This window comes from Lynx canadensis, chromosome D3, assembly GCF_007474595.2.
Source record: "Lynx canadensis isolate LIC74 chromosome D3, mLynCan4.pri.v2, whole genome shotgun sequence".
NCBI lineage: Eukaryota > Metazoa > Chordata > Mammalia > Carnivora > Felidae > Lynx > Lynx canadensis.
In genome coordinates this window covers 36,981,248-36,994,350 of record NC_044314.2, presented here as the reverse complement: position 1 = coordinate 36,994,350, position 13,103 = coordinate 36,981,248, and the positions used below count along the sequence as shown (strand labels likewise).

Sequence of the window (13,103 nt, the reverse complement as noted above, 5' to 3'; positions counted from 1 at the left end):
CACATATTAAATAAAAATCTCTTTCTCTATTATGTCCAGTAAGAAAACTGTGGAGGGAGGGAAGTAATCAGATTTAAAGGGTCCTTATGATTGGTGTCCTCCATGCATTGACCTTTGATACATTTTTAAACTTTTTTTTTTTTGACATTTATTTTCAAGAGACCCAGTGTGAGTGGGGGAGGCGCAGAGAGAGAGGGAGACACAGAATCTGAAGCAGGCTCCAGGCTTTCGAGCCCCATGCTGGGCTCGAACTCACTAACCGTGAGATCGTGACCTGAGCTGAAGTCACACGCTTAACCGACTGAGCCACCCAGATGGCCCGATCTTTGATACATCTCTAAAACCTGAAACTTGCTGTAATTCTTGAATTCTTCGAATAAACCTAATTTGGTTAGCCAATATTTTCTTCATTTGCATCATAATTTTTTAAAACCTCTCTTCCCCCATTTATTATTTTTTAAATGCTTATTTTGAGAATCCCAAGCAGGCTCCATGCTGTCAGCACGGAGCCTGACGTGGGGCTTGATATTGCAAACCGTGAGATCATGACCTGAGCTGAGATCAAGAGTCGGATGCTTCACTGACTGAACCACCCAGGTGTCCCTGCATTGTAATTTTTTAATGCGTGTGCTTTTTTGTTAGGTTCTTAGCCTTGAGGTTAAGCCAGTCTCTAAGAATGCCTCTCTTGACCCTTTGTAAGCCCTGGGGAAGGTTACCTAGTGAGGTGACCCTGCAGCAAAGGGCAGGATGGTGCAGGTGACTCTGGAGTCGTCCTGCTTTCAGCCTGGGTCTGTTCCACCAGCCATGTGACTTGATGCTGTTGATCCCCTTTCTCCAAGCTTTACTTTGCTCATCTGCAGAGTGGGCATAGCCATGACACCCACATCAAAGGTGGGAGAAATGGGGGGTGGGGTGGGAGGTGAAGGACACCTTCTGTGGACCTGCCTACATGATCACCACTTCCCTCCGCCTAGGCTAGTCCTCTTCTGTGCTAGGAATTCCTGGGATTTGGAGCCTCCTTTGTCTCAGGGGACTGCCGCTGCCGTGGCCCCCAATTCCATACAGGTTTCTTTCACTGAGGATTTTGTGTATGGGGGCAGGTGGGGAAGGAGGTAGAATGTTGAAGCAGAGGAATTGTAAGTGCTAAACTATGAAATAGGACTTTTTTTCTGTGGTCATTCATTTTTAAGATTAAATAGTGGGGGGCACTGTGGAGGGGACAGGGAGAACCCCAAGCAGGCTCTGCACTGTCAGTGCAGAGCCCGATGTGGGGCTTGAACTCCTGAACCACAGGGTCATGCCCTGAGTGGTGAGGTCATGATCTGAGTGGCAACCACGAGTTAGACACTTAACCGACTGAGCCTCCCAGACACCCCTGTTCTGTGGCCTTATAAATTCCCTTAGGGTTTAGCATAACTAAGCCAATTGCTTGCTTTCTCAATGTACAAGCACAGAAAAGAGGACCCCTCCAGTATGGTGTGCCTGCCATCGCTTCCTCAGGAAGACCGTCCTTGTTTGCGTGCAAGTGCCCGGAATCCCAGAGCAACCATACCACATGCCTACTGTGGGACCGGAGAGTTCTGTGGGAAAACAAGCACTTCCTCAACATTGGATTTTTGTCATTGTTTAAAGATAAAAGCAGGGCTATCAATTGGCCCTTCTGAACTTTTCCAGAACCTGAGGTTTTCTGAAATATTTTACCCGGCCATTCCCTACTTTCCCCCCACATCTGGGCCTCTAAAGCATGTACTTTGTCTCCATGCTTTATTTATTGACTCATAACTCCTGATAACATGAGTTACAGAAAATCTTCCAGATCTGTGGACTTAGGGTTGGCTATTACTCATAATTAGGGTCTGGCCTTCACTCTTTGATTCTCTGGTCACTGTTCCAAGCATGGCTTCTGCCCATCTCTGGGTGAAACTGCACACTCGGTGGCTGCTCCCTGCCCCACCGTCCCGGAACCCATTTCCTGTTGCCTTTTCCCAGAACACACTGAAGTCTTCTCCCTCATTCTGTTCCATGCGCTTAGGACTTTCTAGTATGATCACAAGAACTGAGGGAGTGTCAACATCTAGATTGTCACGAGGAAAAGGGTGTGTGTGTGTGTGTGTGTGTGTGTAGAAAGTCTTGAAGTCTGGGTTGATAGGAATCCAACCTTGTGAAGATGGGTCAAGTGTTGTGTATTTGTTACAAGCTCCTTGAGCCCAGTGCCTTGCACATGGCAAATGTGAAAGCATCAGATGAACACAAAGTAGAAAGGAGGGATCTGAAGGGGCCATAAATGTAGGTCTTGTGCTTATAAGCAGCTGCTGGGGTGGAGGCTACTGCCTCCTCTTGCAGGACTATGCAAGGGGTTTTCCTTTCTCCTTTGAAAGAAACCATTTTAAAAACCATACTTCTTTGTCCTCTTACCTGGTCTCGAGAATAAAATATACTGTTTCAGTGATCGTGAATTTATAACCACGATATTAACCATGTGCCCTGGTCAGATTTGTTCCCTTCCTTCCAACACAGCCACAGTGCAGGAAGCAGGAAAGCACTGTCAGACTGTGTTGTAGGGGAAGCCCTGATGGGGAGAAAGGAGCTGCCAGAAGAGGGATGGCAGAGGGTTCAGCAGCTTCGAGAGCCAGCAGGTTATCTGCTACGGTGCTGGTTGGCTGTCTCCATTTTATCATTGTCCACCGGCTCCCCACTTTGTCCAAATCTCAAAGCCTTTGCTACCCTTAGGTAGACAGGTCTGCTCTTTTCTCCCATATATCCGCTTAACTGTTATGTGGTTTAGTCCTTCTCAGCTCAGGGTGGGAGGACCCCCCACTCCCATCCCCCACCCCCTGACCCCGGGAGCAGAGTTGGGGCACAGGGCCATCCTGGTTGCTTCCCTGAAGTGAGAAAGAGGAGGAGGTGAGACAAAGCATGGCGTAAATTGGCATTCCTGAGAATAAATAGCCTGTAAGCTATTGGGTAGACTCCCACCTTCCTGTGAGCGAAGAGTAAAAGCTGTAACAGTATTGCCCTGATGGACAGCAAGCCAGCTCTTTGTGGTGACTCCACTGTGTATGCCCTTCTTCTATATCCAAAAATGTAAACGTGGTCAGGGGAATGATCAAGCAGGTTTGTGTTGCCCTATTCCAGGGATTTCACTTGGGCACAGATCTTAAAATTGTCCCAGCATGGGGATGTGCAGACTCTGTGGACGGGATGAGTTGACCAGGTTTGGTAATAAAAGCTGTGTGCCCATCCAACAGAATCAAACCAGATTGTTTTATTTTCTGTAAAGCCCTGTGACGTGTTATTTCTGGATAAATTCTTGTTCTGTACAGGTCCCTACTGATCTAGAATCTCTTTGAGGTGGGTGTGCCAGAACCTTAAAGCTGATTGATAGCATGTATGTGTCTTTTTGGTGACTGCTCTGATACCCATGTATATTTTGTCTCCTGTCTCCATTAGGCGGGGCAAAAAGCACAGCATCGTCCTGAGGACACAGCTGTCCGTGAGGGTCCATGCCTGCATTGGTGAGTGACAGGTGCAGAAGGGGAACTTGCCATCGGTCCTCGAGTGATTAAATGTGTGATAAGAAATGTCATCTAAATGTTAATCCCAATAAAATACTTGGGAGTATGCTATTCATTGGGGTTAGTCCTTACCACAGGTGGTTAGTTTAGTGAAGTCATTTTTGGCAATAGTTTTTGAAGCCCTGTTTCATTGCAACTTCCTTTGCTTTTTGGTTAGTCAGCAGAGCTTGAGGTAAGACATTGTTGATGAGATTCTTTTTTTTTTTTTTAATTTTTTTTTTTCAACGTTTTTATTTATTTTTGGGACAGAGAGAGACCGAGCATGAACGGGGGAGGGGCAGAGAGAGAGGGAGACACAGAATCAGAAACAGGCTCCAGGCTCCGAGCCATCAGCCCAGAGCCCGACGCGGGGCTCGAACTCACAGACCGCGAGATCGTGACCTGGCTGAAGTCGGACGCTTAACTGACTGTGCCACCCAGGCGCCCCTGTTGATGAGATTCTTGATGGGGTTGTGTTAGTGTGAACCTCCAGCCAATTGAAGTGATATTCACATGCCTTCTGGTGGCTCCATGAAGCTCGCTGTGAAGAAGTGGGGGCTGAGCCTCCAGGCTGTGCTCAGGTGACAGGGAAATCTCAGGTCAGTGTAGGATGGGGCGTCTGTAGATCGAAAGCAATATCGTGTCAAGTGGATGTATTCGTGGTTCAGAATGGTTTGCCAGTGATCATACCAGAACCCTACTGGGGCCATTCCTGCAGCCATTTTCCTGTACCTGTTGTTTTCCCCATCTATACATGTGGGTTGAATGGCAACGAAAGCAGTTACTTATGTGACGTAGCCAATTTTTATGTGAAAGGTATCTAAAACCGGGGCCTGATTTCCTCCTGGCATCGGGTCAAGTTGAGGCGAGTATCTAGTAACATAAAGAGAAGAAAAAAAACTATAAATTATTTTATACGTAGAAATTTTCCATGTTTGAATAGTTTTGCTTTTATTCAGGTTGTGGTCTTAATTCAGGACACTAATTAAGACAGCATAAGTCATCTTCTAGAGGCCCAGTCTATACCTCGGATGTCGTAACTGAGTGGAGTGGAAGGGATGGTTTCTGGTCCCTTCACTTCCTATTTCCTTGTTGGAGAATCAGGGATGGAGGGAGGGAGGGGATGAATGTACATGGCAACTGTGTAATTTAAAGTCATCTGGTATTAGGTGTGCAAGGTTAGGGTCTCCGGTGACAACTTTCGTGGCCAGCGAGTAATTGTAGAGCAGACTCCTACACCTCAGGGGTGGGAGGGTTCCTAATCATGTTGGAAACAGTGAGGTCTGTAGGAGCCTCAGTAGTGACTGTTGACGTGTCAGCTGCCTGTAGCACTGAGTGACCATGAACTCTGTACTATAAAAATAGGCAATATAGATTTAATCATTAGCTTTATCACCTGCTTGACACTTTTTCCAGTTATATATATAAATCTACCTGATGAAAAGGTCTGTGACCTAGGACTTGGCATGACCCCACCTTCCCCCAAATCCAGATCTAGAACAAATTCCAATATATAAGGTGCTGAACACCACTGCAGTGAAATATTGAAGTATAGCTGATAACCAGTAGAGATAGGGGACAGGAATATGAATTGGTATTTCCCATGAGAAATACCATGGCAGAGTAGGCAGGGCAAAGCAGATGAACACTAAAATAGGCTAGATCAGAATCCTAATGAACTAATTCCTGTTAGGTAAATGCACTTTTTTGGAATATAAATATTTCAAGTACAGTTTTTTAAACAGCTATGCCATTGACTTGCATTAACCTAGGTATTCTACAGTCTTGTGTAATACATGTGGCATGTAAAACACATAACTTATCCCCGTAGCACACCGAGCACCAGCAGCTGGTCCAGGGCTCTCCCAAGACACACATGCCTTCCTGCTGGAGTGCTTGAACCAGGTGCTGACAGGATCGGTGTGTTTGTTCCCCAGCCTCCTTATGCCAATTGCGCTTGCTATTGGACTTAAGTAATGGGATGAAATAGTAGGTGAATATCTTATAAACGGATTAAACAGGAGTATAAAAATCACTGCTTTCAAAATACATGGAATGGTTTGGACAAGATTCAAAACTAGTTACTATCAAAGCATTCATCAACATAGGTGGGTTTGGGACATCTATTAAGAGTTGGGGAACATGGGAAAAAAATCCAGAAGGGCTCTAGTCTTCACAAGTATCTCCGTTCTTGCTCGATTTCACAGAAACGGGGATTGGAAATCCCAGGCCACATCATTGGAGGAGTTCATGACAGAAGGTCCACGGATAATTCTAGTTAGTAGACTCTTAGTCAAAGAAAGGTCATAGCTTGAAATGACCTTTTCACACCCATAGCTTGGGTGTGAAAGTGTACACCCTTACCGTGCCGTATCTCAAAACAGGCAAACCGGGATGGTCAATTTCGATAGTTGCAGATTAAATAAAGTTTTAAGGTATTTGTTACCTTAAAAAGATTTTGTGCTTTAGTTCTCACCACTCGTTACCTCAGCCCCAATTGTGTCAGATGGGAGGGCTTGACTGTATAACTTAACATGGGTACCCAAGAGTCAAAGCTTTTCCTTTGTATTAAAAAAAAAAAAAAAAAACCCTTTCTTGTTCCATTTCCTATTATTGGCAAGATCTGGAATAGATTTATTGTAACAGCACTAAATATTATCCTTTGGTTATGTATAGAAAATGGAATGTGTGTGTGATGTGTATGAAATACCAACCCCCATTGTGACATATTCTTTTCCTTTCCAAATGGCAATATTAGATGAGATTTCTTTGGGATGGATAAACCAAACCTGGAACAATCTTCAGTTAAAAGGAGAAAAAGAAAACATGACAAGTGGGGGGAAAACCTTTTTCATAACAGTTGGTTGAGTCCTTGTTTCTTTTCCAGATGGTTTCCATCCTTGCCATATAAGCCATGGTTAAGCTATTACAGACATCAGACAATGACTGTTCTTAGGCCTGGCACCATATGCCACTTCCCCAACGACCCCTTTCCCGCTACACGATTGGGCTGGAAGGATCCAGGATCGGTTTGGGCTCGGGTTTAAAATGCTATCAAGTAAATTTCTCCAAAACGTTTTTTACACCCTACAATCCTCTTACTTCCTATTAAGTATAGGAATGTTTAGAATCCAGGACTGCATGTTGATGAATTGGAGGTGACCTGCCGTTGGAATTCTCCATTGTTAACTTTGGAACTCTGTACCCAGTTGGGACAAGAGTGGCGTGGAGCCTTTGTGGTCAGCAACCAAGCCAATCTCCCAAAAAGTGAAGGCCACTGGACGCTGCTTTGAAGGTCATGGCTGGCAGCCAACAGAGGCCTTTTCTGATAGCGCAGCAGTGCTGAAGCAGGAAGTTGGAATGGGATTTCGGTGTGGAGAGAGACCCTTAAGCTATTTGTACCTCTTTGCTCTTCTCCACTCTCATTCTTATTTCTTTGTACATTTTGGGTATGACCACTTGATGAAATGTTGCAGCAAACGATGCATGACTAGCTTCCATCCCTTAAACCGATGGTCCTGTTGTAGGCATGAACTTAGATACAGATGGAGGAAAAAAAAAACCTGATTGGCATTAAAGTCTGCATTTTTATGAGGTTAGCTAGAGAAAATAAATTAGTTGGTCCCTGCAAGTGATCTTATTTCCAGACACCAGAAAAATGTTCAGAGGGCCAGCTGGCTCTGATGACTCAATCTCCTCTTGAAGAGAAAAGGTGCAGAATAATTGTAGGGATAATAAGTGGAATTGAGGATTTAAAAACAAAAAGGGTTTGAAATCCTTAGGATTCTAAAGGTGTTTTCTGAGGGTTTTCTACTGGCTTACTTCAAAAGCATTTTGTTGGGCTTAAAACTTCTGCTTCAGTTTTCTGGACCAGACCCTGTCTTCTCATTGAGAGAATAAGTAAACCCTGTCAAGTGATGGTCTGCGACCTGTAAGGTGGACACTTTGAGATATCCAGCATTGAATTAAAAGGATACATTGGCTTAAGATGGCAAAGTATAATTTCTGATTGTAGTAGTGAAGAACAACCTGGTACAAAGGATTTTTAGAGCCTTTAGAGGGGTTTCCCCAAAACCTAGCAGATGATGAGGTCTGCCCATGAAGATAGAGGTGAGGAAGGCAGAAACTGGCGAGGTAGGTGAAGTGGCTAATCTCTCCATGGGGTTAGTCTCCTTGCTCGTAAAAGGTCAAATCACTGAGAGAGAACATTTGTAGAGGCGAGAAAAGCACATTTGGAGAAGGCTGCTTCATCCATGGATGAAAAAGTAGTCCATTTCCAGCAACATAGACAACAGAATGAGGCTTCCATATAGCATTTGCCAGGCCTTTTCCTCTCCAGAGTGGAGTCCTCCGGCTCTGTGCTTCGTGCTGTGCTGTTCCAGCAACGGGGCTAATGACAAATGGAGGGAGTGGGCAGCGTTTCAAGAAGAATCTTCTAGTGCAGGAGTGACCGAGGGGATTCAGCTCAGGTGCTAGCTGTTTGAGAGGGGGCTGCTCCCTGGGGCACGGTGTTGAGAAGGTTCCTGAGGCTGTGTGCAGCCTTGCTGGTTAAAGGTCTTGGATCAGGACTGGCTTTGGTTGGTAGTGATGGAGGTGGTGTGAAAGTCTGTGTGGTGTGCCTGACGGCTCAGGGGCTCCCGGTGAGCTACAGGTTCTGCCTAGTGTCTGAATCTTCTTTGGCTACAGTATGGGTTCTGTGTTTAGAAGTTGGAGAGGGGAACTCTACCCATGATCCCTGACCCACCCCCCCTTTTTGTTCTCTAATCCTTTTCTCAGGCTCTGCCTTGTTTAGCCTGTGAATGAGCGTGGCTCCTGTCCTCTCCCCACTTGCTGAGCTTTCTGACCGGGCAGAGTACCACTTGCCCGCTTCTGAGTAGCTTGTAAAGTTTGAGCTGGGGTTTTATGTGGCCGAGCCCTCCTGGCCCTGCACGGAGGCCTCCCTACAGCTGCTTTTTTGATGTTGCACTTGCTCCTCAGGTGGGCTGTTAGGGGACACTGGGTTTGGACTGTTAATTGGATTCCAATGTGGTGCTCACTGCCTCTTGATTCTGGAATTCCCATGAAAACTAGGTTTCCTTCTGCAAACCTCAAAATGCCTTTTGGACCCTCTTGGGCTTAACACCTGGTGGTATTTGTATATTAGCTAGTAAAGATGAGGTGCCCCTTAGCACGGTGGGTGCTGAGACACCTGAGGCTTGTGCAGTAAATGTGGAGCCCTTCTAGCTTGGGTGTGCTTCCCCTCTGTCCGTGTAGGTGTTGCTGGCCCCATGTTATAGGTGGCAGGTCCCCAAGGCCTGCTGGGTGACTGGGAAAACTGTAAAATAGGCTGCACTCTGACCAGAAGCAGCCCCCCACCCCAGCCGTTCTTTCTCCTTTTGGCCCCCCTGCCTTGATGTGTCTGACTTCAAGTCTTGGGCCTGGGATTCTTGCTGACTTAGTCCTATGTCCTCCCAGGTGCCAGCTTCTGCTCTTACCTTTACTCTGTGGCCTTGGCAGAGGTTTCCTCCTGCCCTGTTTGTGGATGTCACAGTGGCTAGGCTCCTAGTTTCCTGGTCATAGTCTTCCCTTGTGGGGTTAGGGACAGTGGGTCACATTTCCTGTCCTTCGATGTAGGGATCCACTGGTTGCCCAGAAATCCTGGAGCCCATCTCCCATCCCAGCCTTCTTCTTCTTCTTTTTTTAAAGTTTATTTGGGGAGAGGCAGAGAAAGAGGGAGACAGGGAATCCCAAGAAGGCTCCATGCTGCTAGTTCAGAGTCCTACATGGGGCTTGAACTCCGGAAACCTTGAGATCATGACCTGAGCTGAAACCAGGAGTCAGATGTTTAACCAACTGAGCCACCCAGGTGCCCCTCCCATCCCAGCCTTCTTTCTGGGATCCCCAAGTGGCTAGCCACTGCCTTGGCACAAATTGTGCTCAGATTTGAAATCCTGAGTCTCTCTTTGCTACAGGAGACTTTTAGTGCTTATAAATCTTTTTAAATCTCCCTTTTACACCCCATCAGGTCTGTGACCTGCTGTTACCCAGAGTTCTGTTATCTGGGTAAAAATGGGCCCTCTGGGCTAATCAGATAAATACCTCCCATCATCTGGTTCCTATTAATCTACTTCAGCCCCCAGGTGCAGACCCCACAGAATGCTCGTGTGTCTAGAAGGCCATTGGGTCTGGGCTGGGAGAAGTCAGCTTGTCAGACTCTTCACTCTGTGGGGGGCTACTGCTAAGGTGCCTTATGGCCAGTGATTGACAGATGTGCCCATACCCCTCTCCCCCAAGGGAGAAAGGGTAGAGGTAGGATGTGGAATGTTCCATTAGGTGGTTAAACTGCCCCAGGGTCTGGTGTTTAAATACTCCTAGCCATTCAGTTCTGTCAAATCTATCTACATAAAGATGTGGACAGTACACAGAGAAGTCAGGAATGGTTTGTCGCCCCAAACTAAAAACATGTAGAGAATGAACTTAAAGAATAACTCTACTGACGGACATGCCGGTAAACATAAATACAGGGGGTGAATAAAAAAAGGAGACGCACCTATGAGAGAATTCGCCTGGGAACCTTCTAGATCCAGCTGGAAACTCAGGTCAGCTATGGGAATTAAGAGGAAGGAAATCTGAGCAAATGTGGATTGACCCACAAGAAAGAAAAGCACCTACACAAGGTCTCTTAAGGTCACATTTGTGTCCTTACTCTCCCCTTTTGACTTTCTTTAAATTATTCATGGCTTCTTTGTCACCTTTGATCTCTGAAGATCCCTAGTTTGTTGTATAAAATTTGAGCATTGCCTTAGAACCATTATCGATGTTTACTTTGCACTGTCCTAATAATGGCTTACATCCTTGACAAGGAATATGAAATTTTGGCAGAAATTGACTCGGGAGAATTGGAGTCATAGTAGTGGGGAGACCTGTAACAGATGTTACAAGCCAGCATATGGTTCAAACTTGTCAGCTAGATTCCAAAGTTGCTGTCCAGCAGAACCTTTAGTTTTATCCAGAAAAACAACCCCTGAGAAGGAAACCACCATGCTTTTGAACAAGTTCTAGAGTGTTGCTACAGACGCTTTTTACTTCCGGCTCTGAGCTGCCTGGGGGATGTAATGCAGCCTCTGGTGGTGAGCTCTCTGCACCTGTGGCTCTCCCCATGAAGAAACAGCTTCATTTTTGCTCATGGAACGGTAAAAGCATGTCAGGAAACAAAGTGATTTGTCTGGTTACTAGAGATTTTGATAGGTCGGATGGCTTGCAGATACCTTGTTACGTGGAGGTTCTTTAAGGATTGGGTGGGCACCTATGTTTTTTGGGTCTTGCTGAGGGACTTGGAGAAAATGGATTCTTGGGTGGGGATTCTGGGCATGTTTTACTGATTGCTGTTGCACTAGAAATACCAAATGGGAAGTATTTTAATTTGGGAATAAAAACACATAAAAACATTAGTGTTGAGTCAAAACATGCAGCCGGATCAAGATCTAATTCAAAGGAGATAAAGGTGTTTGGGAATTGGTTACAAGTGCTGGAGTCTCAGTTCACGTGCCAGGGTAATAGTGACAGAACAGCAAAGGAGAAAATAAAAAAGGTGAGCGTAATTGCAATCGTGTTAGTATAATTGAAAAAAAGAAAACATTCTGTTCAATGTACTGTGAGGTGATGTGATTTATCTGCATCCTAGTAACGGCTGTGATGGTGTGGGCAGGAGAGGATCCATTTTACGTGGATTCAGGGAAATCTTTGTGACAACGTACAGCATTAGGTGGTTGATATTTGAGTCATTTCTTAGCCTTTTAAGAAGATTCCACTTTAGATTCAATGGCCGACTTACTATCACCCTGGAAATTAGATAATGTATTTGCAAGTATTTCAAGTTGTAAAATGTCACAAAGATAGTTGGAGAAGAAGTCTATGAAATTGTAGATTGTTAACCTTGGCCATTTTTAAAAAAGTAATGTGAACCATGTTCACAGAGTGGCACCTTGGCAGTTGGGTCTTTACCCACCCTTGGTCCCACAGACCCTCACTAGTCCTCTGGAGCTGTGGGAGGGGCTAAGAGACTTGAGGCCTCCAGAAGATCTGGATGTGATATCAAGGTCCCATCCTGGGAGGTGGGGGAACTAAGGCCTGAATCTCTCTTAATTTCCTGACTACTGCTCTTTCTACCGGCCTGTTCTTTGCTTTTTAGGACATTTTTAAATGGTCTTCGGCTCTTTTCTGTACACATGGTTACAGAGCCTGGTGCAACCCTTCTGGTCTGAGAGGTCTGAAGTGCTGACAAAACCTCTAGATAGGGCTTCCAAAATACTTTCCCGAAGCAAAGTTTCACCAGGCTTCGAAGGACGGTTTTCTAGTGCAGCTCTGGTGTGATTCATAGACGGTCCTAGGATCTGAGGAAAAAATGGATTTCATCCTTCAAGAGCTGATAATGTTTTGTTGTGCAGCTGAAACTCCCTTTTCCAAGCTGGGCTGCTAACTGCTGTAGAAGAAGCCGGAGTTTCTGCGTCCCTTTTCAGACTTCCATCTTGATCAGCTGGACTTGGCTTCTCATTTTGGACTTCTTGTTGGGAAGACCTGGAAACTAAGGCTCCTAACTGACCAGAACTACATGCTGGCAGCTCTGGCTTTTGGAGCTCCTGGAAAGGAACACAAATGTTCTGGGCTGGAGGCTGGGAGTCTTCCTGCTCTTGGTGTGGAGGTCTGGTCCTTACCTGGGAAGATATAGGAGGTAGGGTTTATGTTCCAGGTAGCAGTTAGCTCTTGAGCATTTGAAGGTGGGCTGTTTTGTGTCCACACCATAGGAGCAGACCCCATAGTATTTGTTGATTGAAGAAACCTACTGTGATAGTGATATAGGATAAATATTTGAACTTGATCCTGTTTGTGGCACAAAGCTCCTAAAACCTGTGAAATTTAAGCGAGGAGAGCAACAGAATATTCTTTTTGTTAATGAGGTGTCTTGATCTCCACCTAAGGATGGGGGTGGGTTACCAACCATGTTATTGGACAGCTTAGAACTTTCAGTTGCATCCCTTACCTTTTAGCCGTTGGTGAGTGATTCAATCACTCATGCCTATAATGAAGGCTCTGTAAAACCCCAAAAGAATGAGGTTCAGAGGACTTGCTGGTTGGCAGACACAGGGAGATTCAGGAAGAGTGGCACATCTGGAGAGATTATGGAGGGGCCGTACCCCTCTCTCATATCTTGCTCTATACATCCCTGCCACGTGTCTATTCTTGAGTTACATCCTTTTCTAATAAACTGGTAGTCAAGTAAAATGTTTGAGTTCTGTGTATCGAATTCATCAAACTCAACGAGAGCTTCATTCGAACCTCTGATCAAAAGCTGGTAGATCAGGGGCACAGATGACAACCTGAGTTGACTATTAGTGTTTGAAGTAGGGTGCACAGTCTTGTAAGACTGATCCTTTAACCTGTGGTACTTGAAGTTCTCCACAGGTAGATGGTGTCCAAGTTGAGTTGAATTGTAGGGCACTTAGCTGGTGTCTAACTGGTATGTGGTGCGGGGAAGCCTACACACGCCTATGTTGCGATCTGGTCCAGGAA

At 45.5% G+C, this 13,103-nt stretch overlaps 1 protein-coding gene across 4 annotated transcripts in view; it reads left to right on the top strand.

Annotated features, from left to right (window-relative positions):
• Positions 1–13,103, top strand: part of FHOD3 (formin homology 2 domain containing 3) — a 480,663-nt gene that overhangs the window by 70,676 nt on the left and 396,884 nt on the right. For all 4 annotated transcript variants that reach the window (XM_030336761.1, XM_030336760.1, XM_030336759.1 and 1 more), the window contains exon 3: positions 3,451–3,515. In XM_030336761.1, the coding sequence (XP_030192621.1) occupies positions 3,451–3,515 (65 nt within the window). The remainder of the gene's footprint in view (positions 1–3,450; positions 3,516–13,103) is intronic.